The following is a 27,748-nucleotide window of genomic DNA, read 5'->3' as shown; positions in this document are numbered from 1 at the left end:
GAGAGAATCACGGGTGGTTAAAAAAAGGGAAGGAAGGAAAGGGAACGAAAATTGCAGACAAAGAGGAAGAAAATGTAAGAAAAGGACTGCCTGTTGGTCCAGACACCGACCTTTGAACTTCACAGCACAGGAGCAAGTGTCGCTTCCCACCTCGTTGGCAACTTTGCACTGATACTCCCCAGTGTCTGCCGCTTCCAAGTTAAGAATGTGGACGCTGGCACTGAAGTTCTTTGTGGTAATTTTGAACTTCTTGCTGCTTCTGACCTGCTTTCGGTCTTTGAACCAGGCAACTTCAAATGGCGGTGTGCCTACAATTTCACACTGGAGGATGACATCAGAGCCCTTAAGGGTGTCTACAGGGGAAGGTTTCTTGCTAAAAACGGGAGGCTCTATATATACATATAAAAAAGAAAGAAAGAACATGAGAACATGTAACCAAACCCATGGGATAGCTTTCTTGCTAATAAGAGCAAGATGTTCAGAAACAGAAGACAGAAGGTATGCTTGTAAATCCCTCGTTAGGTGCCCAAGGCATAGTGTCGTTTTCAAGAGCAACGGATATATAGAAGGTCATTTGGAAGTCATGTCCATATCCAGAACTGTAAATCCTTGTCTGGAAACTCTGGCATCCCCCACTCCCCAAATTCTTTTCACATGTGGCACTGGATTTTCCTAATAAACTCAGTTAATAAGGACAGGTGTGTGCCTACACATAACCTTTAACAAGTGTCATGCCTTTGGCTAGACCCAGATCTTCTGTCTTGACCTGATGCTCCCTAGCCCAATCCTCCACACCCCTCTCTCATGGCAAGGAGATATTCTCACCGATTTCCTTCCTCTCCTTGTTAAGTGCGGTAACCTTAAACACAACAAAACAAACCACTGCTATGGCTCCGCCTTTCCAAATAATTCCTGTTCACATCTCTCACCATCTCTAACTTCAAAGTGTTACTAGGATGCAACAGAGAAGCAGCAGAGAGGTTTTGGAGCCTGACACCAACAACACAAAGCTGGGTCCTCCTACTCCTGTAACTTCATATCTTGCATTATCACCCACTTCTTTGATTCATCCACCTGCTGTCTCTTATGGTCAGCTTCCTGAGGATTGGCCAAATAAATGCACAAGAAGTATATCCTGTTTTAGGTGTAGAGTGTCTCTAAATGCTAGCCAGCAACTAAAGTACAGGAAATGGATGGTATACATCGTTCGTCTTGGCTCCTACAACATCTAGTCACTGATAGGAGGCAAGGACCACTAGGCCTGACCACAGAAAGCACTTTCTTCTTATATATATAACGTTGCTCTTCAACTTTTCAAGATTATTTTACCATCTTATTTGCACAGTGCTCTTGTCCCCACTCATTGCTGGTTTTTTTTTTTTTAATTCCCACTTTAATTGCAGAAGTCTCGGTCGTTTGCCCTTATGCTGATGAATCCTTTCCAGGATTCTAGTTTAATCACCCAACCCTTTAAGAGCAGAGAAGAAGGGGGCAAAAAGAGGCAGGTGGAGGCTTCTGACCTTTCACTATAACAGTCGTACTGCAGCTGGCCGTGCCGGCTGAATTGACCGCTTCACAAATATAATCTCCACTGTCTTCAGGGTTGGCGTCCACGATGACAAGGGCTGCGGTGGAGTCACTGAATGCCATGTGGTGTTTGTCGCTGGCATGGATTTCGTGGTCATTCTTGTACCACACAATTTTGATTTCTGGGGAGCCACTGATCTTACATTCAAGTTGACAGGAATCACCCTGTTTCACCATTTTCGTTGCTTCCAGTTTCTTTACAAACTTAGGAGGTTCTGAGAAGTCAGAAGGAGAGAAGTATACAGTACGGTGGTCAAAGGAAAACCCTGGAGGACATTGGCATCTTACAGGGAAAAGCAGGCTTACAGTACATTTAATTACCTCAACAAGAAATAAGTTGCAAGGAGAGAAACACAGAGGCAGAGGGGTTCAAAGAGATGGCCCCTATTGGGCCTTTGATACACACAGAGCTTTGGGCAAGGAATCATGAAGCTTCACCTAGCTTCTGTCAGCGGGAGCAGAGTTGAGAAAGAAATTGGCACATGCCTACACCCAATCTAGGAGAATAGTTCCTTATAAGATAAGCAGCTGACAGAGACAGGATCCTATTAGCTGAGCCTATGACAGGGTGGATGGATGGAAGCAACCTGTCAGTTTCCAAGCATACGTCTTTATTCCGTTGATTTGGAGTAGGACCCAGTTGATGGGTGCACAAAATGCTCTCAGAGTTTCAGTCTATTGAGAGAGTGGCACAGTCTATTGAGATTGTATCCCTTACAGAAATGCCAAGTGCAGAGACGGCTGGTCCACCTTTATGGCACTATGTTGACTTTCTGATTGATAGGTTGTGACTATACTTTTTTTCATGCAACTAATTTAACAAGAGCAACGGAGTATACATCATATGCTAAACATAAATCAATGAGATGTTGTCTAAGGTTTACAACTAAAAATTACTATGAAGTTCAGTTAAGAAACAGAAATCAGAAAGTTGAATCAATGGGCAAAGTAGGGTTTTCTTCATTGCTCAGTAAGGGAGGAGAAGATTTTAGACCTTCAACACTCAAATTGCTTTCCTCTGATTTTTTTTTTCATTTGAAAGAGATCAGTTTTGACTTCATTAGAATAAAGGAATGGATTGGGGGAAAAGAAGCCCCAAGAAATCCCGCTACAATGAAAGAAAAAGAAGTTTCAATAAGATCTGTTTTAAATTCCAGTACCTTTCACATTAAGCTGAGCAGAGCAAAAATCTTTTCCGACATCATTGGTAGCTTGGCAGGTATACTGTCCAGAGTCTCCCTTGCCTACTCTCAGAATCCTCAAGTGGGCCGTATTTGCTGCAAATGTGATAGCATAGTTTCCTCCTGTACGAATCTCTCGGCCATCTTTTGCCCAAGCGACATGTATTGGTTGGGCTCCGGTGACATGACACTCCAAGTCAACACTTTCTCCAACTGGAACGTCCTTGGATTCAGGCGTGATATCAAACAAGGGAGCTTGCCTGGGTTCTGAAGACAAAAAAGTAAGAGGAGATTTGCCTATTGATTTCTCCCTCTCTCTCCAAGTATACATATGCCCAGATGTAGTTTCATAGCTTTAGAGCTTAGGAAAAAACATTGGACACAACAGATGGAAGGAACTAGAGTTGGGGGCGGGGAAACAAACCTGTGACTTGGAGCCTAGCACTAGAAGTTGCTGTCCCAACAGGATTGGTAGCTGTGCACGAGTACTGCCCCGTATGGCCCATCTCAGTTTGTAACAGATGAAGAGTTGCCACATTATCAATATAAGAGGTCTGCACATTAAAGTCATCTCTCAAAGGCACACCATCTTTATACCATGTGACACTGATCGGTTCCGACCCATTTAGGCGGCAAACAAGTTTGACTGGGAAGCCAAGTGTTTGCTCTGTGTCTTTTAATTTCCTTGCAAACGAAGGTGGACGTTTCCTCTCTGTAAGAAACCAAGCCAAGGAATGAACATAGGTTTGGTGGAGATTCTGGATAAAACAGAAAGACTTTTTAAAAGAGAGGTGAATATTAGTTCTTGGCCAACTCAACATAAAATGATCACCTTGCACTGACAAAACAGCTTTCGAAGAGGCAGTTCCAACACTGTTTTCGGCTTTGCAAATATATTCACCACTGTCACTGACATCGACTTTGTTAAATATCAGTGTGGCGACGTTGTCTTTGAAATACATTTTATACTCAGGAGTAGATCTTAATTTGGTGTCTCCTTTGTACCAAGAGATGGTGATTTCTGGTGTTCCAGAAACTTGGCATTGCAAGGTTGTGTAGTCTCCGACGGATACCTCAAGAGGTCCCAAATGTGTGATGAAAGAAGGAGGTTCTGCAAGCACAAAGAGCCATCGTCAGCCTTAAAATAAGAACACCTGAGCCTCAGGACTATGGAACTGAATGACAAAGAGAGCTAAAGCAACACAAAAGACAGACCTAAAGTGGTCACCAGCGCTTCACACACATCTCCTCCAGCTTCATTTTCCACCATGCATGTGTATTCTCCTTGGTCATCCTTTGTACTATTAAGAATTTCCAGGATGCATGACTTCTCTGTTGTGGTGATGCTGCACTTTTCAGATTGACTTAAAATCGCACCATTCTTCTTCCACATCACTGAAATTGGCAAGCTACCAGTGTATCTGCTCTCTAGAATTATGGATTTGCCTGGTTCCACACAATGGTCGCTTAGTTTCTTCACAAAAACTGCTGGTTCTGTAGGGTAGTAAGAAGCCAATTATTGAGTCTCAGTGCTCTGCAAAACATACGAATACTCCAGAACAAGAAATCGTAATCCATACCAACCTTTTACAGAAAGACGGGTTGTACAAGACACTTTTCCTGCATCATTAGTCACGACGCAACTATACTCTCCACTCTGGGATGGCTCTACAGCAAACAGCTCCAGCTTTGTGACTGTATCTTCCAGACGGATGTTGCATTTATCGCCGGCTACAAGTTCGTTGACCCCCCTGAACCATTTCATCTTTAATGGCGGCGTTCCTCTAACAACAGCTGAAAATGTAACACTTCTGCCTGGTAAAATCTCCACTGGTTCAGGTTCTTTCACAAAAGAGGGTGGTTCTGAACAAGTGTTAAAAAAAAATCAGAGATGGAGGAGCAATTGAGTATGAAATGAAAATGAACATATCCTTCATATTACATCACCCAAAGAATTGTGGAAGAACTAAAGACGAATGTAAAATTATGGAAGATTCCTACAAAGAGTGAGTCCGTCATGAAATACTGACCTTGTACAGTCAAAACGGCCTTTGTTTCAGCAGACCCTGCTACATTAGCAGCTTTGCATGTGTAGGTTCCTGTATCTGATGGACTCAGGGAATTGATTTGTAAACCGCAAATATTGTCTGAAAAAGCGATGTGATGTTTTTCCCCACTAGTGATTTTATGACCGTTATGAAACCAAGCCACCGTCATGGGTGGAGATCCGGCCACTTTGCATTCAAGAGCCATGGAAGAATGCAGGACACCGTGTGTTTCTTTAAGTTTCCTTGTGAAAGAAGGTGGAATAATCCGATCTGTGTCAGAGAAAGTAAAGAAGGCAAGAGAATGACCCCAAGAAGGTGACGAAGGAGAACCATTTCTGAAGGGGAAAGAATTAAGGGGAGAAGGAACAGAACTAACCTAGAACATCAACTGAAGCTGTACAGCCACTTTTGCCCACATTGTTTTGCACTTCAAAGGTATATAAGCCGCTGTCTTCACTTTCCGAATCAAGAATTTTAAGGGTAGACACATTGTTGTAGAAGGTAATTTTGTATTTCTCACTACTTGTCAGTTCTTTTCCATCCTTAAACCAGCCTACAGAAAGCTCAGGGGTTCCACCCACTTTACATTCTAATGTACAAGTATCTCCTACGGTGACTTTCATCGGCTCTGCCTTCTCAACAATGACGGCTGGCTCTGGAAAGAGATACAGAAATATTCATATGCAAATCACTTGCTGTCATAAGTGATCATACGTAGAGGAATTTCTCTGGTAAGACACAGAGCACATTAGCAAAATTATTGCTAAATCTTGTACTCCAAATGACTTTTCCCTGCTCTGGAATGCAGTATTGTTCCAGAATACGAATACTCAGCATGCACTCTAAAGGTATTCAGGATGAAAAATGCCACCACTTCAATACAATTTATAGTTATAATATATATACAGATATAATGGTCTAGATGCCATATCTAATTACATTTATCACTGCATAATCATTTTTTTTACAAAGAGGTAGGCGGGGTATAAATGGAATAAATAAATAAATAAATAAATAAATAAATAAATAAATAAATAAATAAATAAATAAATAAATAAATCTATGTGACTTTCCTCAGTGACTTTAGTAGCCCACTTCAACAACAAACATCTGGCTTTCCAACAACCCTCTGGCCCAACGTTTGAATTTCCACATCCGGCAAGTAAGCCTGTATGTAAAACTGAAACATTCCAGGGCTTGGTAGTATTTGGACTACAATTCCCCAAGACCCTACAGCCACCAGGATTCTTGGAATTGTAGTCCAAAAAACCCAACTTTTTTCAGGTTCTTAAACAACTGCATATTGTTTCCTTTTTTACTCCACAACAATGCTTTCCCCTCTTTTCTCTTGTTTCCCTTGTGTTCAATTTCTCTGAGGCACGGAAGAGTCCTCTAGGACTCGGTAAAGTGGCACATGCACTGGCAGTGAGTAATATGGTACAATAAACTCAAATCAGAGATTTCTATATTTTTCAAGAACTATATGCCACCCACCCTTCTCCCCGTTGAACAAAACTCAACAAATCTTGTTAAAGGGCAAGGTTGTGTTATTACTAACCTAAGACAGTTAATGTGCCTATACACTCCCGGGTCCCAGCGTCGTTACTGATTTGACAAATATATTTCCCGGCACTTGCTGGCAGTGCTTTAGCAAGTTGTAAAGTGGCAGTGTTTTCCACAAAAGTTATTGTTCTGTTTTCACTTTCTCGAATGACTTCCTTGTCCTTGAGCCATACAACAGAAATGGGTTGAGAACCTTCCACCGTCGCCTGTAACTCTACTGGTTCGCCCACCACAACAGTGAGGTTGTTTATCTTGGTCACAAATTTTGGTGGTTCTGAAGAAGAAAGAGTGGACCGGTGTCAAGATTTCCAATAAGAAGGATTCCGCAAGACACATAAAGAAGATGAGTTGATGGCTTGGGTCCAAAAGAAAGGCTTACCTTTCAGTTTTACAGTGCAAATACAAGTGTCACTTCCAACATCATTCTGAGCTTTGCACAGGTATTCACCAATATCCGCAGCTTCAATATTCAGAATATGGACACTTGCATGGTAGTTTTTGGAGGTGACCTTGTATTTTTTACTGCTGCGAATTTGTCTCTTATCCTTGTACCACGTAACCTCAAAAGGTGGAGTCCCAGAAATTTCACACTCAAGGCTAACTTCGGTGCCTTTGAGAGTATCTACTGGAGATGGCTTTCTGCTAAATGCAGGAGGTTCTAAGACGGAAAGAAGAAGAAGAAGAAGCCGGCGCCATTTTAAAAAGTCATTTATACAAAATGCATGTTGCGACAAAGGAAAATATAAAGAAAGAACTGAAAGACACACATCATTGCCAGTGGCACAGCACGTATTCAGTAAAAGCAGTTTTCTTTTCAAAATGTATGTATCAGCACTAAAACTGCCAAGCTTAGCCAAAAGGGCATCAAAGTTGTGCAAGGATGGATTTAATTAGCACTTCCCCATGTACTACAAGATAGAATTGACTACTGAACCTTAGTCTGAAGAGCAGAATTATCTACAAACACTGCCTAAGTCAACATCTTTGCTACCACAATTGCTAAACAGTGCACAAGCGGTTAATTTCCAGAGGTTTAGGGATCACACATGCCTCTGCCTGGAACTTGTAAGATCACACCCCTTCTCATGACCCTCCCTCAATATTTTTCTTTCCTTTTCTTTTTTTCTGGAAAAGCCCTCTTATGCCCCCTAGGGGCAAAATGAATATTTGTAAATTAAATTAAAATTTAAGTTGTAGAGGTCCCGGTGTATTTGCTCCCCTTAAAATGTGGCAAAATTACCCCCTCCTACAATGCCCAAGAGAGGACAGGCGGAATTTCTGAGCCCAAAAGGTTTTATTTATTTTCAAGAAATTTTGGGAGGGTGTGGGGGTGGCTGGGGTATGTGTTTTATTCATTCTTTACTGCATTCTAATAGGTAGGGAAATGCTAGGGATTAGGAAAAATTAGCTGTGGGCCTTGTTGAATGAAACTAGGAGATTGGCCTGACTAAATGCAAATTTCTGGAACCTGTAAAATGGACTCCACTCAGCATGACTTTGTGAGATAAAGGGGTTTCCATTTAGGAAACAGAACTTCTCCTCATGACAACACATTGCTCTGTTTTTTTAAAAAAAAGAAATTCCAGAGTTTTCCCACAGATACGGAGGAGACACAGAGTGCTGTAGTGGAGAGCGAGAACCCACTCTTCTAAACATCACCCAATCCAAACCAATTAGCTTAAGAATTTAAGGATTACAATGAGTTAGTATCCGTGACTTTAGGGGTGGTTGTTTGACAGCTCAAGAGAAAGGACCTGTGGAAGAGAGTGTTCTAACCTTTCACCAGAAGTTTTGTACTGCAACTAGTCTTGCCAGCGGGATTCTGCGCTTCGCATATGTAATCTCCACTGTCTTCAGCACCAAGATGTCTCATTTCAATGACAGCAACAGAGTCTGAGAATGACATCTGGAATTTTTCACCGGGATGGAGTTCCATATCATTTCTATACCATACCACACTGATTTCTGGAGAGCCAGTGATTTTACATTCAAGCCGTGACGAGTCGCCCTGTTTCACCACTTTTGATGCCTCTAGCTTCTTAACAAACTTTGGAGGTTCTAAGGAATGAAGGAAAACATGGACTCAAAATAAACGGGGAGAAAAGGATGTATGTTTAAATGTATACAGAATAAAAGAGTAAAGAGAAATCGAAAAGGTAACTAGCCTGCGTCAAGATTTTCTAATTGCAACAATGCACAAAGAAAGGTTGCCAGTACCAAAAAAAGGGGGTAGAAGACAAACAAGAAAAGAGCAACATGGAACAAATAAGCACACCTGTTATGCTCAGCGTTGTCGAACAAGAATCACTCCCAACATCATTGGAAACTTGGCAGGTATAATTCCCACTTCTTGATACATCCACCGAATAAAGATTTAAGAAACCAGTTGACCCTTCAATACCAAATAAGCAGTTTGGCCCAGGCACAAGTTCTAGATCTTCTTTAAACCATTTTATTTTAAAAGGAGGCGTTCCCTTTAAAACGGCCTTGAATTCCACGGTTGAATCGGGCACCGCGTGTTGGCTTTCTGGTTTTACCAAGAAGCTTGGGGGTTCTATGACGGTTTTCAAGAAACAAAAGAACGAATTAGGGGCGAGAGGAAGAAACGTTTACCTGGCAAGGCTTAATAAACATATCAGAAAATGAAATACATTGGGGAGAAAGAATCATAAGAAAAGGAATGTCGCATAGTCACTCACACAGTTGCATTCAAAGATATTAAGATAGGAATCTCAGAGTTGACGTTGGTCAAAAGGTATATTAACTGCAGTAAAGAGTAAAGAGAGAAGACAGAACTGCAAACCTTTCACTGTTAAGACGGTGCTACATGAGTCACTTCCAGCAACATTGGTTACACTGCAAGTGTAGTTGGCGGAATCGGTCAACTCTACGTGACTGATCTCTAAGGACACGGTATTCTCATGGCACAGACTCCGGTATTTTGCACTGTCCGGTAGCTCTTTTCCATCCTTATACCATTTTGCAGTAATCGGGAGTGAGCCAGCAACTTTGCACTCCATATGAACAGATGATCCCAGAATTTTATCCATTTTCGGTAGTTTTTTGATAAACGAGGGAGGAATGGATTGATCTGCCCAGAAGGAGGGGGAAAAAAGGCAAGTAATATCAGGTTTCTTGCTTTTTAATCAGTGAGAATGTTGGCAGGAAAACAAAAAGCAAGGCCAGGATGGGCGAAGTAGAGTACACACCTAATACGGTCAAAACAGCCTCGCAGGTGCTGCTTCCAAACTCATTTTCCACCTTAAATGTGTAAGCACCGCTGTCCTCCTTCATAATTGATTCAATCCTAAAGCGAGCCACGTTATTGTCAAAACTCATGGTGTAATATCTGCTGGGCATGAGCTGTTTTCCATCTTTAAACCATTTGACTTGAAGTTCTGGTGTTCCAGCCACCGTACATTCAAGCGTCACTGGGTCTCTTTCAGTGACTTTAACTGATTTAGCCTTTTCTACAATCTGAGCAGGTTCTGCAGTAAGAGGTAAAACACAGATGCAATGAAGGCAGCCTGGGAATCATCGGAGGCAAAAGACTTGGAGCTTTAAATAAAGGAATCAAAACTCACAAACCTTGTACTAAAAGCAAAGCGAAACACTTCTCAACCCCTGACTCATTCTTTGCCTGACAGGTGTATCGCCCACTGTGACTGAGGTCAACATGCTTGATCTTCAGTTTTGCCACATGGTTCTCAAAGGTAATGTGGAAGTTCTCATCATTTTCAAGGATTCTTTCATCTTTTATCCAAGACACTGTTAAAGGCTGAGAACCGGATACGGTAGCCTGAAATGTAGCAGAACCTTTCAAAACTGCGTGGATGTTTTCTATCTTCTTTAGGAAGGAGGGAGGTTCTGTGTTTTTAAAAATAAAAAGGCACAATGAAGCCAGAGCACTTAGGAGCTGTTAAAGTTATATATATATAAAGAAAAAAAATCATCTTTCTTAGAGGTTTTTCTCCCTCTGCCAGAGTTGCTGAACTGACCTTTCAAACTGACTTTGGTGCTACAGGAACAACTGCCTCCTTCATTTGCTATAATGCACTGGTATTCACCAGCATCTTGAAAATCACAATTCATTATTTGAAGGGAAAACAGAGTTTCTTTGCCAGTCATGGTATATTTTTTGCCACTTCGAATCTCACTGTTGTTCTTCAACCAGGTGACTTCAAATGGAGGGGTCCCTGCGACTTCGCACTCTAACACAGCATCGTAAGTTTTTACTACTTCCACAGGTTTCAGCTCCCTTATAAATGTGGGAGGTTCTAAATTAAGAGAAGGGGGAAAATCAGATTTAGAGGAAAGGAGTGGGGAAATCCGACTGTGTATCCATGTGAACTGAAAAAACGGAATAATCACAACTAACCTTTCACTTTCAGTTCAATGCTGCAGCTTTCACTACCTGCGTCATTGTGAGCTTCACAAATGTAAGTCCCACTATCCTCTATTCTGGCATTGGATACTTTAAATGTAGCCACGTTGTCTACAAATGAAATTCCATATTTATCAAGGTCCAATACTTCATTCCCATCAAGGTACCAAATGACACGGATTTCAGGTGTACCAACCACCTGGCATTCAAAACTAGTAGCTTGTCCTTTTCTCAAAACTACTACTGGGCTAGGCTTCTGGATAAAACGAGGGGGCTCTAGAATTGGAATAGGAAAACACACAGAATTAGATTTGTTTAGAAAATTGGCATTATTTAAAACAAAGAGGGAGTCTGCAGTGCTATGAATGGTTTTGATTGGTAGTAATTTCCACTGAACACTGGAACTAAGAGCAAAAGTTCCACCACCACCCTTTATATACCTTGGATCGAGCGGTCAATCAATCAATCAATCAATCAATCAATCAATCAATCAATCAATCAATCAATCAATCAATCAATCAATCAATCAATCAATCAATCAGCCAGCCAGCCAGCCAGCCAACCAACCAACCAACCAACCAACCAACCAACCAACCAACCAACCAACCAACCAACCAACCAACCAAATAAATAAATAAATAAATAAATAAATAAATAGGGTTGCAAAGGAACACAGTATATCTTGGAATTTGCATCCAAACGTCTCTTTGAAAAGCCATTACACTTATCTTAAGGAAACCTTTTCTTTTTAGAACATTTAAAAAACAGTAAAGAAGTACACTTCTTTTCTGAAGCTTTCTGTTTGTTTGATTTACTGTTAATCTGAAAGCTTCCAACTGGGGAAGTGACTAACAGGCCAACTTCAAACAACAAAAAGTGCCACAGTGCTAAGCTTCACTTCAAAAGAGAGTGAAAGCAAAAAATAAACCCAGATTTCCAGATTGACAAAAAAATTATGCAAACTCAAAGGAAAAGTCAAGGAACTAAGTGAGACAAGCCTTAGATCGTGTGGGTGGTGGTGGAAATATCAACAAAATCAATGCTGAACTGGATACTTTTTGTAGAATGGATGTTCCACCTGGATATTACTACCAAGTAGATACATAAAGGATTGTGCCACACAAAATGCAACTAAGATCACAGGATGTAAAACTGCAGACCTTTTACAAAAAGAGTTGCTTTGCAAGTTGTTGACCCAACATCATTGCTTAATTGGCAGATGTAGTTCCCTGAATCAGACGTCTTGGTCGAAAACAGCTCTAATACAGTTGAAGTATCATCCTTGTAAACTGAGCGAGATGCTCCTGAAAGGAGTTCTTTGCTATCTTTGAACCATTTTATTTGTATGGGAGGAGTACCGCTCACGTGGGCTTTGAACTGGACTCTAGCAGAAGGTATAACATCTTGTGACTGTGGTTTTTCAACAAAACTTGGAGGTTCTACAAAAAGCGAGAAGAAAGACAAGGAAAAGAGCCAAATAACTCATTTTGGAAAAGGGCCAAATAAAAGGAAAACGAAAACAGATTGCCAGCGGGGAAGGGGAGAAAACCACGAAGATGTCCAAACCTTTCACAGTTAAATGGGCACTGCACTGGTTTTTTCCTGCTTTATTCGTTGCTTCGCAAGTGTAAGATCCACTATCTGCACCTTCGAGCTGGTTGATTTCCAAAAATGCTGTGTTATCGTGGAAAGAATATTTGTATTTTTCACTAGCAGTTATTTCTTGGCCATCCTTGTACCACTGGATACTGATTGGATGTGAGCCGGACACTATACATTCAAGGTGCACAAAAGAGCCTTTAATGCTATCCATTTTCTTTAGCTTTTTGGTGAATTTCGGTGGTATGATCAGATCTACCCAAGACAAACCAGAAAGAAATGTGTTAGATTAGGCCATTACTGTAGTTGGCTTTGCTACAGAAGAATAAGAGGGCAATGGCAGTCAAGCCCAGCCCGCCTATGTCCAAGAAAGAGGGGTGCTCAATACAAACCTAAAACATTAATGCTAGCTTTACAGCTGCTGCTCCCGACATCGTTGGAAACCTCAAATGTGTATTCACCACTATCTCTCTTTTCTGCAGAAACAACCTTTAGCACAGACACGGTATCAGTAACACTGATCTTGTATTTGGGTCCCAAAGTCAACTCTTTCCCATCTCGGAACCATTTGGCAGTGATATCTTTTGTTCCTGAAAATCTACACTGCAAGGTGGCTGGGTCACCCTCTGTGACATCAATGGACACCGCTTTATCGGTGATTGTGGCAGGCTCTGTGACAAATACAGGAATAAAGGTGTGAGGGGTGCAACTTGAAATGTAGCCATTGACTGAAGACAAAGTTGTCGTGATGTTCAGGAGAGAAGACACTAAACCAACCTTTTACAGTTAATAAAGCTGAACATCTCTGGATTCCAGCATCGTTTTTAGCCTGACAGAAGTATTTTCCGTCATGTTTCACTTCGATGGCCCTGATCATAAGAGTGGCCACATTGTTCACAAAAGTCATTTTTGTGTTGTCGTCTTCAACAATGTCGTCATTATCTTTCAGCCAAGAAATTGTTATCGGCATGGAGCCTCTGACAGTTGCCTGAAACACAATGGTGCCTCCTCTAAGAGAGCTAATGTTCTCAATCCTCTTCACAAATTGTGGGGGTCCTATCGAAAGAACAGACGCGTAGTAAGCACTAGTGTCAGCAGAATCTGTGTGTTTGGTGTTTTTTTTTTTTCAAAAAAGAGAGAAGGATAATAGTGTGATATTTCTAAATCTTACTAACCTTTCAGAGCTACCTCAGAGCTACAGACACAGCTTCCTACATCATTGGTTACCCTACACTGGTATTCGCCCGCATCTGAAGAGTCAAACTTGAAAACCTGGAGACTAATCAAGGAACGCTCCATGGTAATTCTGTGTTTTTTACTGCTTCTCACAGGTTTGTTGTCCTTTAGCCAATAGACTTCAAACGGAGGTGAACCCAACACCTCACACTCCAGTATGACATCTGAGTCTCTTAACACTTCCCTGGGCTCAAACTCCTTGATAAAATAAGGTGATTCTATGGCGTAAGAGAACAACAACAAAAAAAGAGTGGGAATGATTATTTACTCCTAGAACCGTTGAAAGCACAATGGACTTACTGAGAAAACTGGAGTGGCGTTTTTACATACCTTTTACTGCCACAACACTACTGCAGGTGTCCTTCCCAGCCTCATTTTTGGCCACACATATATATTCACCACTGTCTTCCACTGTGATGTCCAACAAACTGAGTACTGCTTTGGAGCCTACCAAAGACATCTGGTATTTGTCACTCTCCTTAATTTCCCTGTCATCCTTAAACCAAGAGATTTTAATTTCAGGGGTGCCCTTTACTTTGCATTCCAACTGGGCATATTCTCCTTTTTTGATCAGTTGCGATGGCTCAAGCCTTTCCACGAAAGTAGCAGGTTCTGTGGAATGAAGCAGGGTTAGTAAGAAGAGTTGTAGCAAGAGGTTGAAGAAAAATAAGAGGAAATCTATGATCTGCATTCAAAGGTATTCGAATAAGAGAAAGAAAATGCAAACCTTTCACGAACAATTTTGCGCTACATGCAACTGAACCAGCAACATTGCTGACTTTACAAGAATAGGTGCCAGAATCTTCAGGTTTCACTGCGTAAAGTTCCAGGTAACTTGACAAAGCTTCTGTCATGATGTAGCAAGCTCCACCAGTTGTTAATTTAGAGTCACCCTTAAACCACTCTACGGAGAATGGCGCTGTTCCTTTAAAAGTGCTCTTCAGGCGCACCGTTGACCCGGGAACAACGTCTTGAGACTCGGGCTCCGTTACAAAGCTAGGTGGCTCTGAACACGGATTGAAAGAAACAATTAAAAAGATTAAGCGGTGTCACTTACGTGGCGGGCTTCCAAAAAAAGAGCGGTTGAAAAGGAAGACCAAGAGAACGTGAAAAAGAAGGCAAACCTTTTACAGCCAAAGTGCTACGGGTCTCCTTCGTCCCCGCAGAGTTTGTGGCTCTACAGGAATACACCCCTACATCACTGGTATCCAGATGCTTGATTTCCAACGACGCGGAGCCTTCTTCGTATCGTAATGTATACTTGGCACTGGCAGTGATCTCTCTGTCATGTTTGAACCAAGCAACTTTTATGGGTTGAGAGCCCGAGACTTTGCAGTTGAGGTGGCAGGAGCCACCCACCGCACTCTCGACATTCCGCAGGGGTTTAGTAAAGAACGGAGGAAGGGTACGATCTGTTTCAAGACAGAGCAAAGAAAGAAAACCCAATCAAAAAAGAACATCGGAGGGCTGTTTGGCTTGGTTGTATAAGTTCTGGGCTTTAAACTGGGTGATGGCGGTGGGGTCGCCTTTGGCCAAAACAAAGTTACCAACCTAACACAGTAAACGTGGTGGTGCATGAACTGCGTCCAACGTCATTGGAAACTTCGAAGGTGATTTCTCCACTGTCTTGCAGTTCGGCGGCATAGAATTTTAATTGAGCGACGTTGTTCTTAAGGCTGATCCTACACTTTTTGTTAGAAACCAGAGGCTTTCCATCTTTGAGCCACTTTGTTTTTAACTCTGGGGTCCCTGCAATGGTATATTCCAAAGTTGCCGGGTCTCCGGCCGTCACCTCCAGGAACTCTGCTCTTTCAACAATTGTGGCAGGCTCTATAACAGAATTGAATAGTGGTCATCGCAAAGCAAATGCAAACAGCCTGCCCATATTTTAAGAACCCTGTGATATTACAGTGTTCCCACACTGACCTTTAACTGCTAATTCTCCAAAACATGTTTGGCTTCCTGCATCATTCTCAGCCAGACATGTATATTTACCACCAGAACTAATTTGGACATCTGAGATTTGCAAAGTTGCAATGCCATTTTCAAAGGTCACTTTGACTTTGTTATCTTCTTTAATTATTTCTTTCTCCTTCATCCAAGTGACAGAAATAGGAGGTGAGCCTTTCACAGCTGCCTGTAAAGTCACCGTGTCTCCAGCAAGCGTAGTAACACCTTCGAATTTCTTAATAAAAGTTGGAGGTTCTAATTCGAAACAAAACAAAACAAAATTTAGCTACTATTATTGCTCAATAATACATTTAATCCTGTATTTCAAGGATTTTAAAGAACATAAACCAGTTCTCCTAGGTGTGGCATGAATCAACATTTTTAAATAGATATTAGACTCCAAAAGAAGGTTAAGTAAAAGATACTGTTTCAATCCAGAAAGAGAGGACAGGATCAATGTCAAGTATACTGGAAGATTTATCCACATAAAGGACTGAGTTGGAGAGAGTAAAATCCCAATATGCTTGGGAATAATTACATGACAAAAAAAAATTGGAGGGGGGAGGAATTGAACTTAAGATTTTGGCTTTGGGTTCTTGTCAATGTTGAGAATTCCTCTGAGGGAAAGTGAAGCATGAGTGAATTTGATAATAGTTTGGGTGGTTCTCATTCGTTTAAATTTGTACCATCAACCTACGGAGGCAAAACTGAGTTGGGCTGCTGGGTACTCTTATAAAAGAGGAATATGTTCTCTCCTAGTCAGTCAACATGAATATTTTCGATTACTCTGATTAGTTCTGTCCTCTCAGTGAACAGCATGGTAAGTCAAGGGTAGTCAACCTGGTACCCTCTGATGTTTGAAATTTCAATTCCCACAATCCTAGCTCAGTGGTTTAGATCTCTGGTTGTGGAGCCAGAGGTCGGCAGTTTGATTCCCCACTGGGCCTCCTTGACAGGGGTTGGACTCTATGATCCATAGGGTCCCTTCCAGCTCTGCAGTTCTATTACATATTATAAACCTGGATCATGTGGCCATGGTGGCCAGGACTCACAGGAGCTACAGTCCAAAACATCTGGCAGGCATTAATTGTCTTCCCTAAGTCATCTGAAACCTTGGATACATTTACATTAAAAATAAATGCACTAGTATTGTGGGAGTGAATGATGAATGAATCATATCCAAGGGAAATGAGATTTGTAGTTCTGCAGGCATTTGCATCACAAACTAAAACAGAACCTTCTTCCAAGTCTTAAAAAGCCACTTATTGGGGATTAGTTGAATTGCGTTTGGTCTCAGCCTTTACTTCTACCTTTTGGGAAATAACGTCTGCTACCATCAATTTATAAGGCACAAGAAAAAATAGAGGATAAAGGAAGGAAGGAAGGAAGGAAGGAAGGAAGGAAGGAAGGAAGGAAAAGAAAGAAAGAAAGAAAGAAAGAAAGAAAGAAAGAAAGAAAGAAAGAAAGAAAGAAAGAAAGAAAGAAAGAAAGAAAGAAAGAAAGAAAGAAAGAAAGAAAGAAAGAAAGAAAAAGCTTTCCTTGCTTTTGCACAATGTCAAAAGATGTCTGTTCACTAACCTTTCAATATATATGTTGCACTGCAAATGCATTTCCCAACTTCATTTGCTATGGAACACTCATATTCCCCAACATCTGCACTATTAAATGAAGAAATCTCCAGAGAGATAAGAGACTTTTGGGAAGTCAACCTGTATTTTTTACTACTGCGGATTTGCTTCTTGTCTTTAAACCAACTGATTTCAAATGGTCCAGTGCCAGAAACCTCACACTGAAGGGTGGCATTTGTTCCTCTCACTATTTCAGCCGGTTCAAGAGTTTTGACGAAAGTAGGTGGCTCTACAAAATTATCAAAGCATTAATAAAGAATTAGCGATGGATAAGACACGTGTAGCAGAAGAGCATACTTCTAAAAGAAATCATTTTAAGAACAAACCTTTGACAACAATCTCAGTGCTACAGCTGTCGCTGCCAGCATCATTAACCGCTTCACACGAGTAACTTCCACTGTCATCAACTTTGACATGAAAAATATCTAACACGGCCACATTGTTGGCAAAGGACATTCTGTGAGTATCGCTCTCTCTAATCTCCTTGTTATTTTTGAACCATGTCATCTGGATCTCAGGAGACCCTTTGATTTTACACTGAAGATGGGCTGACTCTCCTGGAGTCAATAAGTAAGAGGGGTCCACTTTCTTCAGGAAAGACGGTGGTTCTAGAAGAAGAATTCAGAAAGAAAGACACCTGAAATATAATGGCTCAGAAGATCAATTTGAGATAGCGATTACAAGACACACTGTTTAGAAACATGCAACGTTCAGACATGAATTAAACTCCAGCTCCTGCAGTTACTCCATTCTCTGATTTTAAAATGGTAAAGAGTTGCCTGGGAAAACGTAAAGAAGCAAGGAATTCTAGTCAGCAAGAGAAGAGAGGACGCACACACACCAGACGGTAAGCTCGAGTAAAGACAGGGAGACAAGTGCAAAAACCTGGAGCTCATTTTGACACAGAAGCAGAGCACCAAGCTTGGAGAAATTGGGAGTCACCTCCTTTCCCCCTTTTTAGATTGACTGCCTGCATATTTGGGATTAGTCACCATCATAAAGAAGAAGGAAGTGCAGACAGCACTAAGTTAAGTAGACGAACGCCGTTCTTACCTCTGACTGTTACGGCTGCAGATGTAGAGCTACTGCCTGCCTCATTGGCAGCAGTGCACACGTACGTTCCCGAATCTTTAAGTTTGGCCAGAGGGATGTCGAGCGACGCTATTTTGTCTTCAAAGTAGATCTTGTAGTCTTTTCCTGGAGGTATTCTCTTCCCATCCTTACTCCAGGCAACTGTGACTTTCCGGTCTTCATCCACTTGGCATTCGAGATGGATCTTTTTATTAACCGCAGACTGGACGGGCTGCAGCTCCTTAATAAAATGAGGTTTATCAATAATGGCTAGCTCTGCCTGGCAGATGTCCGCTCCAAACCTGTTTGAGGCTTTGCAGCTGTAGATGCCTCTGTCACTGACAGCAAGGTGTGCTATTTCTAAGCTGTGCTTGTTATCAGAAGATGTAATCTTGCAGCGTTCCGTAGAAGAAACGGCAGCACCGTCCTTCTGCCATACTGTGTCTATCACGGGAGTGCCTGACACTGTGCAGAGGAACCGGACACTCTTACCCACAAAAGCAGTAATAGATTCGGGTCTGGTTAGGAACGTTGGAGGAAACGCTTCTGCAAAAGAAAGGGGCAAAGTTGACATTGACTTGGCCAAGACGACAGCTATTTTTTTTTGTCAGTACCCAAGGAAGAAGAGGACAGAAACCCATGAAATGGACTGTAAAATAAAGATCCCTGATGTTCACTATATTTATTACAACAATTACTGTTAGGGTCACTTCGCTTAAAAGCTACAAAAGAATAAATATTAAAGCCAAAATGTTATCTAACAAGAGTGATGGGGTTGCAAAAATAAGATTGTCGCATGTGATTATTTTTACTTCATGGATGAAATAGCAACACAGATTTGCAGAGGTAAAGGATGCAAAAATAGAATGCGTAACCAATGTATTGTTTTGAGAGATCTATATAGAGTTTCAAAAAAGAGTGATACCCAAACATGTTGCTTGTTTATTTCAAGATGGGTCTCAAGATCTTTCCTTCAAGATACTCTCCCACTCAGCATCACTCACGGCTCTTATGATACATAAGCCAATGAAATCGAATCAACAGAATCCAAGAGAATTAATGATACGGTGAAAGATTTAAGGCTAGAATTTCTTCAAGAAGGAAAGACATGTAAGAATGCTTAGAGGAGAATGTGATGGAACTAAAAGGTAATAAAAATTATTTCGGCCAGAAATCATGGGTCTTGCCACATCCTCACCCCGCCATTGTACTGTATGTGCATAAGATTGTGTGTGTCAGATTTCTACGGAGAATGCACCTTCTCCTCAACAACTCTCCCATGACTGGATGAGGGTGTATAAACATCAGGAGCAGACCAGATTAGCCCCCTTGTTATTTGCATGACTTCCTTCAAAAGTAAGACTCTCCCCCTCCCAAATTCTCCAGAAAATAATTGCAAATATCCTGATGGTGGATTTGAGACATATCCCATCCATTGCCCTTTGAGATTCTTCCCAATGGAAGACACAAATACTGAATGAGAGGGTGGTCGGAAATGGTACTTCATTCCATTTTCATATTAATTGATACAGAAATGAAGGCCCTTCAGTGGTATGTTAAAAATCACAGTGTCCCTGTGTTAAAAATCATAATCATTTTTAAAAAATTATCAAAGAATATAGGTAGTCCTTGAAGTACTGTATTACATAATGTATCAAACTATGGTTATAAAAGCAAACCGATTCAAGCATATTGTAATACAACACAGATTATAATACAAAACTTGTATATTGCACTTACCTGTCACGGTTAAGACCGCTGTACTGCTTACACTGCCATACTGATTTGAAGCTTTGCAACTGTATTCGCCACAGTCTATTACTTGAGGTCTCGGAATTTGAAGAGTGGACGTATAATTAGCTGTATATATGGTATATTTGTCACCATCAAAAATTTCCCGCCCAGCTCTATACCACTGAAATCGTACGTTTGGTGCCATCTCAGTCTCGCACGTGAACTTGGCAAGGTGGTTCACGGCTACTTCTTGTGATTCCAGCCTTCTCCTCAGTATTGGTGCAACTGAAATGAAAAGCAAAAGGATCATGCTGTTATAACTATCCACATGCTTGTGGAGAATAATAATGAAATCGGTGCATGTGTGCATACATTCAAATCGCTGTTAATAAAGTGATCAACGTAAATGAGATGGGTGATTTTTTTTTTTAAAGGAACCATCCAAGAAAAGCGGCTGTGAAGGAAAACATTGTCAGAAGTGAAAAACAACTTAAAGTGAACAACTTTAAGCCTACCACCCGCTACGTTGTGGTGTCACGGTGAAATGCTAGAAGTGTTTTCTCATGCTACTTGCTACTACAGGCATGCAAACAACACGATATACTAGATCATACCAGGTTGTACTGAAAGAGTGGCAACCTTCAACGCATGACATTCTGCTAACATGGTGCAATGATTTCTGAGACGTGCAGTGCAATCTCAGTGCGTGTTTACTCCAAAGTAAGTCCCAACTGGATTCAGTGGGGCTGACTTCCTAATAAGTCGTTTCGAGATTGCACCCTTGTCATAACAATGAAAAAGGAAAAGTGAACCAAGTTGCTCTGTGGATATGGGGATGAAAGTGCTAAGACATGCAACCTTTTTGAAACCACATAATTACCAAGAGTGTTTAAGCAAGTTGCAAAGAAATGATGAACATTAATGCCATTGCACTACTGAAACATGACAAGTGCAAATAAATTCGAATACTAGAGGGGTGTGAGAGAGTAAACTGTCTCAATGAAGGATCAGAAAGGGGGAAATCTGTGATTAGTGTGGTGGTGACACTACGGAAGTCTATATACTTTTTATATCTGTATCCAAAATGTTGATAGGGATACAAATATGTATATGTGTCGTGATCAGTTAGAAAATGGGTGAAAATAAGGAAGCAATATTTTTATCCCCATCATCCAACCTCTTTTCAGAACTGTGAGTTTCGCTGCTGTTGTTGTTTTTCCACCTTCGTTCAGAGCCTCACAGACGTACTCTCCTTGATGTACTTCTTTGAATGCCTGGTTGATTACTACTGTGTATGTGCCATGGTCTTGCAAACACTTGAACTCATCACCTGAAGATACAAGTTTACCCTCAAAGTACCAGTTCACCGTTTTAGCATTGGCTATAATTGAAGTAAGACTTACACTCTCACCTTCCTCAACAACAGTGTCTACAATATGTTGATGCACAATGGGACAAATCTCACCCAAAGGCCTACCTTCTTGTTCTCTAGCCTTATCTATAGACTCCTCCTCATTTTCTTCAAAAAGTTCTTCTTTCCTCACACTCACTTTTAGAACATCTGTTGGTGTCTCTCTTGGGGCTGCGGCTGAAGGAACATCAAGGGTCAGCATAGTGGTACCTACATCTTTGATTTCTTCCTTTAGGTTAAACATTTGGACTTCTTGAGCAGACACAAGTTGCTCCAGATGTGTTTTTGACTCTGTCTTCATTTGGGCACATTGTGGCACAGGTGAATCAATACAGAACATACCCTTATGTTCCTCTGCCATGAGAATGTGTTTTTCTTCATAAGCAACAGAATGAAATGCAGCTTGTAATTCGCTTTTTACGTCAGCGGAGTGAGAATAGACACCATCAAGAGCAAGGGTTATTTCAGCAGAGTTAGAACTTCCTGTCATAATCAGACCAGAGCACACTGTATATTTAGGCTCTCTGGTCACTTCTGCATTTTGTAGTTCAACACTTTTAATATTGTTCAGGGCATCAGGAGAAAACAGGTGCTGCTGACTCACCAGTGCTACCTTTAGCGGACTTCCTTTTTGAGCCTCCTTATCAAAGCTACAGCATATTGGAACCTCAGCTGCAAGCAGGGTTTCTTTAGAAAATACGTTGTATTCCTGTGTTTCAAACACCTCCTTCATCACTGCTGGATGTTTCTTTGCCTCTGCATTTTCAGCTTCTGGTCTTGGGAGCTGGTCTAGATGTTCTTCTGCAAATGCTTGTTTTTCTTCCAGTATTAAAGGAAGCCTAACTGACTGCCCTTCCTGGATTCGTGCTGCAAAATCTTGTTCTGCAGCTTCTAAAAAAACTGTATTCTCCATAGGAATACCTCGTTCTTCAATGGAAGTTGATTCTGAAAGCACTCTGGGCTCAGACACGGCCTTGCAACTCCTGGCCTGGATGTCTTTCAGTGGCTCAGTGTGTCCTACATCTAAGGCCTTGTTTTCAGCCATCATTGACACCTGCATAACCATTAGAAAGTCTTCCTTTTTCAAGGCTATCTTTTGCTCCTTGCCTCCTTCAGGGAGCACCTGCTCTTTGAGCAGTAGCATTTCTTCAGCCACAGCGGCCAGACATTTACGGAGCTGAGACTCAGCTACCACCAAGGTCTTCTCCCCAGCAATATCACTCTGAAATGTTTCCAGTACTTCTGCGCCTATCTGGTTCTTTTCCTCTGAAGTTACAGCACGCTTGACCAGGATCTCTGCTTTCTGCAAAGCCATTTGGCATTCAGGTTTCTGTGCAGCCCAAATGCCTTCCTTGGGTAATATCTGCTCAGCTTGGTTCATCTGAAGATGCAAAACAGAAACGGGCTCTTGGGCAGATGGGACACTGACTGCAGCGTTCAGAGGAGGGAATTGCTTAGCCTCTTCACAAGAGGTGGAAGCTTGTTCTTCTGTTGTCAAGCAGTACAGCAAACACGGGCTTTTCCTGGATGTTGCTTCATCATCTGGCAGCAACTCAGGACTGAAATGTTCTTCTCTAGGAAAAGTGGATTGTCCATGCACCACAGGCAAGCACCACGGCTTTGTAGCCTCTCTGCTGATCTCTGCTATCACTGTGCTGTCTAATCTAGGGATCTCTTCTGTGCATTCACTGGAGATCTGCTGCTTTTCTTCTGCAACCGAGGCTGTTTTGACAAGCCTGTTCTGTTTCAAAGAGCCTTCTGCCTGTGCTGCAACTGCTTCATCCAAGATGGACTCTTTGGGTAACACCTGCTTGGAGGAAGTCATAGGCACGTATAGTACATTTGATGCTTCTTGAGTTGAGTTGACTTCTTCAGGGGGGTCAACATAATCAAGAGCTTCTGTATGAGCTTCGCTTATCTTATGTTGCACAGTTGCTACAACAGATTGAAACAAACGACCTTCCTCCTGCACTAATATGCCATTGTCCATCTTCTGTACCTGAACTGCCAATGAAGTTTCCTTAGACAATGCTTGGATGCCCTCAATAGTAGGAATAGACGCTGGATGTTTGGGTTCACTGGTGGAAGAAACTTCCCCAGCTCCTTGGGCTGAGAGCAAAGCTGATTCACCTGAGCTCAACAAATATTTCTCCTCAGAAAGAACAGAAGCAAATTGTAGTTTGTCTTCTTTAGCAGACTGCGGTTTGATAATTTCTGGCTGCTTTATTTGCAGCCCTTTTTCTTTGTCTTCTTGGTGTATTTCCTCTACCACAGGTAAACAGATATCAGGAACCTGGTGGCTCTGGGAGCTAGTCAAATCAGCAACAAGTGGGCTTTGAATGGGCTCAGAATGTTGCTCAAGGAAACCAGGATGTTCCTTCACCTCACTCACAGTAAAAGATGTGGGAACCGACTTTTGGATGGCCTGAGAAGAAGCATCAACAATTTCCTCAACGTCTTGAGACTGAAGCAATGCTGTTTGTTGGGTATGAAGGGCTTCCTGCTGTGCAGTAGCTGTCGAGTAAGATGACATATGTAAAGCATCTACCTCTTCACTATGTAACGCATGCCTGTCTTCTATACCAATGGTATATATCCCTTGTGGCTGGTCCTCACCTGGCAGTTTAACTGCATATAAGCGTGACTCGGTGGCTTGCTCACTTGCAGTCTCTTTATACGACTTAGAGCGCCTTTTATGCATCGCTTCCTGCTCCCTATCTGGAAACTCGCCCACGATGTCTAAAAGAATAAGAAGTTCTGCGCTGCTAGTGGCCTCACCGAAGGGATTGAATCCTCTGCAGAAATATAAGCCAGCATCATTTTTCTGACAGTTATTGACTGTCAGTGACCCAGAACCATCTGAATTATTATGAATAATGGTGTAATGGTCACTGGGGAAAATTGGGTCACTGCCCTTAAACCACTGAAGCTCAGGGGCTGGCTCCCCTCTCATTTGGTACTCAAACACAGCAGAAGCACCTTGCACACACTGGGCAGAATTTAGTTTCCTAACAAAGTAGGGCAGCTGGGGGACCTCCGTGGCCTCCTCAGCCTCCAAGTCCTTACTCTCTCCTTTCGGATTTACCTTCAGGTAAGCACTGCATGTGGTCTGTCCATGGATATTACTAGCAGTACAAGTGTATTCCCCCTCGTGATCAAATGTTGCAGAAAGAACAATGAGGCTATAATGTTCGTCATCAGACACCAACTCATAATCTGCACCTGAGGTCAGCTGAACACTATGGAAAAACCATTGTAGTTGAGGTTTTGGAGTCCCAGTCACTGTAACAGAAAGCCTCGCTACCTCTCCCAAACTTATTTCAACATTTGAGACATGTTTGAGGAAGGTTGGAACATGGTCCTTCTTCCTTTCCACTTCTAAACTGCTGGAATAAACTGAATTTTCAGGCATGAGTTCAACTATTTTATCTCTATGAGGTAACTGTAGCCCGTTGCTGTAACTCTCAGGTCTTTCTTCCTCAGCAGGCACAAAAACAGAACTAGAAATCTCTGTATGGAAAAAAGAATTATTTACATTTTAATAAAATGTTTTTTGAAAAGCCGTACCTAATAGCCACTATATATTATCTAACAGTGAGCACAGAAGGCCAAAACTTTGTAATATGTGACATAGTGGCCAGGTTGAAGAGTAACTGAAACACGCATAACTTGTGGAATACATTTTTGCATCAGATTAGGGATAGTATCTTACAGCCTAATTCATTGCATGAACTTTTAATTTAAATTAATACATGTCTATTAAAACAATATCTGCATATAAAGCATGATGTAACCAAGCCATTTTTCAGCATTTTTCGTATGCAAGGTGTGTGTATGTGTAATTATTATGCAGTGACAGGATCAAAATTTCAGTTTCCCCTGAAAACCAAAAGAACAAAATAATGGAAAGTAGCAAGTAAATGTCATACCTTGCTTTATCAAACAAAGATGAAATCAGAGAAATCTATTCATCATCTCGACCTGCCTTCCTGTTTGATCTAGGATCTAAGGTAATAGAGGGCCTATAATAATTTTATGATTCAAGTGCTCTCATATATAAAAATATAGTTATGTTATGTGGGAACTGACTTATATCAACCCTAATATGGCTTTCAATGCGAGTGAGAAATTTAAGGAATGAATGTACCAATTCCATACCCACAGTGAGTTTCCATGGCTAAGGATTGTTAAATTTGTAAACCACCCAGAGTAGACCCTTGGTCAAGATGGGCAGGATAAAAATCCAATAAATGAATAAAATAAATAAATAAGCAGGGACTTGAACCCAGGCCTCTGGAGTCTTAATCAATCTCTCTCTCCACTACACCACACTGGGTATCCATTTACATATATATATTTGCTTACACATTTCTGTTACTCACTCTTATGAATGTGTGTATGCATGTGCATGCATATGCGCATGCATACACACACAAAGATATACATATCAGACCCTACTGTTTCAGACCGAAGATCAAATAGGAACACAGGCAATTGGTTTGAATAAGACATAAGCAGATTGCTCTGACTTCATATTTTCTTGAATAAGCAAGATATCACATTTCTGTGAAAGTTAATCACTCACTCGATTACAAAAGCCTGGATCTAGAAATCACATGATCAGAATTCTGTTCATTGTGTTTTGCTGCTGGAAAGTATATGGTAAAGCAGTATTTTCCAAATTCTCCCTTTCTCTTGCAGTAACCTGTCTTCTGAAAATCTTTAGGTTATGAACGGTATGGCACATGAGAAGAATGGTGCAGGTGAAAGAGGGATAAAGTGAAGATCACCCTACAGCCCCCTTAGACTCCAGATGGAGCTCTAGATCAATGGTTCCCAACCTTAGGCCTTGGATGTTCTTGGACTACAACTCCCAGAAGCCTTCACGACCACCTCTACTGGCCAGGATTTCTGGGAGTTGTAGTCCAAGGACATCTGGGGATCCAAGATCGAGAGCCACTGCTCTACTTCGAAGAGCCTTCTGTGAATGGAAGAAGAGAAGTCTAAAAAATAGCACATCTGGACCGAAGCCATTGTGGCAGATGATCATGAATGGAGAAATGATTATTTAGTCACATAACACACAATAAAAGCATATTTCCACAGTGTTCTTTTACTCTGGTACAATATCTTTATGTATTTTGCACAAGCAAGTTACGCTTATTGGTAGAATATACCAGATGGGCGGGATATAAATCAAATAAATAAATAAGTTGCTCTTGTGAAGGGGAAAAAAACTTTGTATTAGTCTCATGTTTGCTTTGTAGAATGGTTTCACCTTGAAAATGGAATGTAATTTTGTAGAGTGGTTGCTGCAATAAGATGCACACATGATAATAGTGTCATTTGTAAAAGGTTTCCAAACCAAGCAACACCAGAAGTTTTAAGAACCTTTGAAATCAATTACTTAGCTTTATCTGGATTAACTTAGTTCTGATGGATTTCAACGGGGCTCCACACTCAAGCACAACCCTCTTTCTTCTACCCCGTCCATAATATTTGTTTGAATTACATAGTTATGGAACACTTCACTAAGGAGGTCCAAAGATAAAGAGTGTGTGACCCTCCAGAACACTTGAACTGAAATTCTCATCAGCCTAGTCAGCATAGCCAATGGTGAAGGATGATGCGAAGTGCAGTGCAACCATATCATAGAGGTCACCCACTCCCCATCAGTGTTTTAGATCTCAACTGTCAAAAAAAAAAAAAAAAAAAAAAAACAAGTTCCAAATTAGGAGAGCACCATTTCAAGAGCACCAAATCAAGAGAGTTCTATTTCATTCATTTTGTCCCATCCTCTTAGAAAAAAAAGAAATGATCCCCTTAGAAACTTCTAGCAAAGAGACGATCCCTCAGCTTTTCATCCAGAGAACAAAGTATGTTTTATGGCTAAATATGCTGTCTGAAATCCAATACTAAGTCACACTCGAGTAGATCCACTGATTCAATGGAACTTTTATGGCTATTGAGTCACTACATTCTCTCCGATTCCATGGGCCTGCTCGAGTTGTGACTTACTACAGGATTTCAGTCATTGTATCAGGCAGAGGAATAGTCAGTAACAACTTCAAAGCCTCTTTCAATTGGCCGGCATTCTGACAGCTGAGTTACCCTTCACCATTTCTCATGCCATGTCTTTCCATGCACAGAAATTGTGTGTATCACATTCCTTTTTCAAGGTAAAACAGTTCTACTTCTGTTGTATTAGTTTAAAAAGTTACATAACTAGTTGTATGTTACATGAATCAAGACCTCTTTGCCTTCTTGGCCCATGTTCTCATGATGGAAACCTCTTAGGAGAAAGACTATACAAAATGTTGACCAAAACCATATTGGTTATACCTCCTGGTGTAATT

General features: G+C 41.3%; 1 protein-coding gene across 1 annotated transcript in view; it reads right to left on the bottom strand.

Annotated features, from left to right (window-relative positions):
* LOC110084610 (titin) overlaps positions 1-27,748 on the bottom strand; it is a 299,695-nt gene that overhangs the window by 195,520 nt on the left and 76,427 nt on the right. The window contains exons 45-77 of the mRNA XM_078386905.1: positions 21,159-24,902; positions 19,988-20,266; positions 18,230-18,793; positions 17,503-17,784; positions 17,127-17,405; positions 15,525-15,803; positions 15,150-15,428; positions 14,723-15,010; positions 14,326-14,604; positions 13,929-14,210; positions 13,538-13,816; positions 13,140-13,418; positions 12,755-13,033; positions 12,330-12,617; positions 11,924-12,202; positions 10,758-11,039; positions 10,378-10,656; positions 9,968-10,246; positions 9,589-9,867; positions 9,183-9,470; positions 8,655-8,933; positions 8,156-8,437; positions 6,759-7,037; positions 6,375-6,653; positions 5,193-5,471; positions 4,799-5,086; positions 4,353-4,631; positions 3,984-4,262; positions 3,601-3,879; positions 3,193-3,480; positions 2,748-3,035; positions 1,521-1,802; positions 111-389 (exon numbers count right to left, since the gene is read on the bottom strand). Coding sequence (XP_078243031.1) covers positions 111-389; positions 1,521-1,802; positions 2,748-3,035; positions 3,193-3,480; positions 3,601-3,879; positions 3,984-4,262; positions 4,353-4,631; positions 4,799-5,086; positions 5,193-5,471; positions 6,375-6,653; positions 6,759-7,037; positions 8,156-8,437; positions 8,655-8,933; positions 9,183-9,470; positions 9,589-9,867; positions 9,968-10,246; positions 10,378-10,656; positions 10,758-11,039; positions 11,924-12,202; positions 12,330-12,617; positions 12,755-13,033; positions 13,140-13,418; positions 13,538-13,816; positions 13,929-14,210; positions 14,326-14,604; positions 14,723-15,010; positions 15,150-15,428; positions 15,525-15,803; positions 17,127-17,405; positions 17,503-17,784; positions 18,230-18,793; positions 19,988-20,266; positions 21,159-24,902 — 13,026 coding nt within the window. The remainder of the gene's footprint in view (positions 1-110; positions 390-1,520; positions 1,803-2,747; positions 3,036-3,192; positions 3,481-3,600; positions 3,880-3,983; positions 4,263-4,352; positions 4,632-4,798; positions 5,087-5,192; positions 5,472-6,374; positions 6,654-6,758; positions 7,038-8,155; positions 8,438-8,654; positions 8,934-9,182; positions 9,471-9,588; positions 9,868-9,967; positions 10,247-10,377; positions 10,657-10,757; positions 11,040-11,923; positions 12,203-12,329; positions 12,618-12,754; positions 13,034-13,139; positions 13,419-13,537; positions 13,817-13,928; positions 14,211-14,325; positions 14,605-14,722; positions 15,011-15,149; positions 15,429-15,524; positions 15,804-17,126; positions 17,406-17,502; positions 17,785-18,229; positions 18,794-19,987; positions 20,267-21,158; positions 24,903-27,748) is intronic.

Source organism: Pogona vitticeps, chromosome 1 (genome assembly GCF_051106095.1).
Source record: "Pogona vitticeps strain Pit_001003342236 chromosome 1, PviZW2.1, whole genome shotgun sequence".
Taxonomy (NCBI): domain Eukaryota; kingdom Metazoa; phylum Chordata; class Lepidosauria; order Squamata; family Agamidae; genus Pogona; species Pogona vitticeps.
Note: the sequence above shows the minus strand (reverse complement) of the source record. Positions and strands in the feature narration are given on the sequence as shown.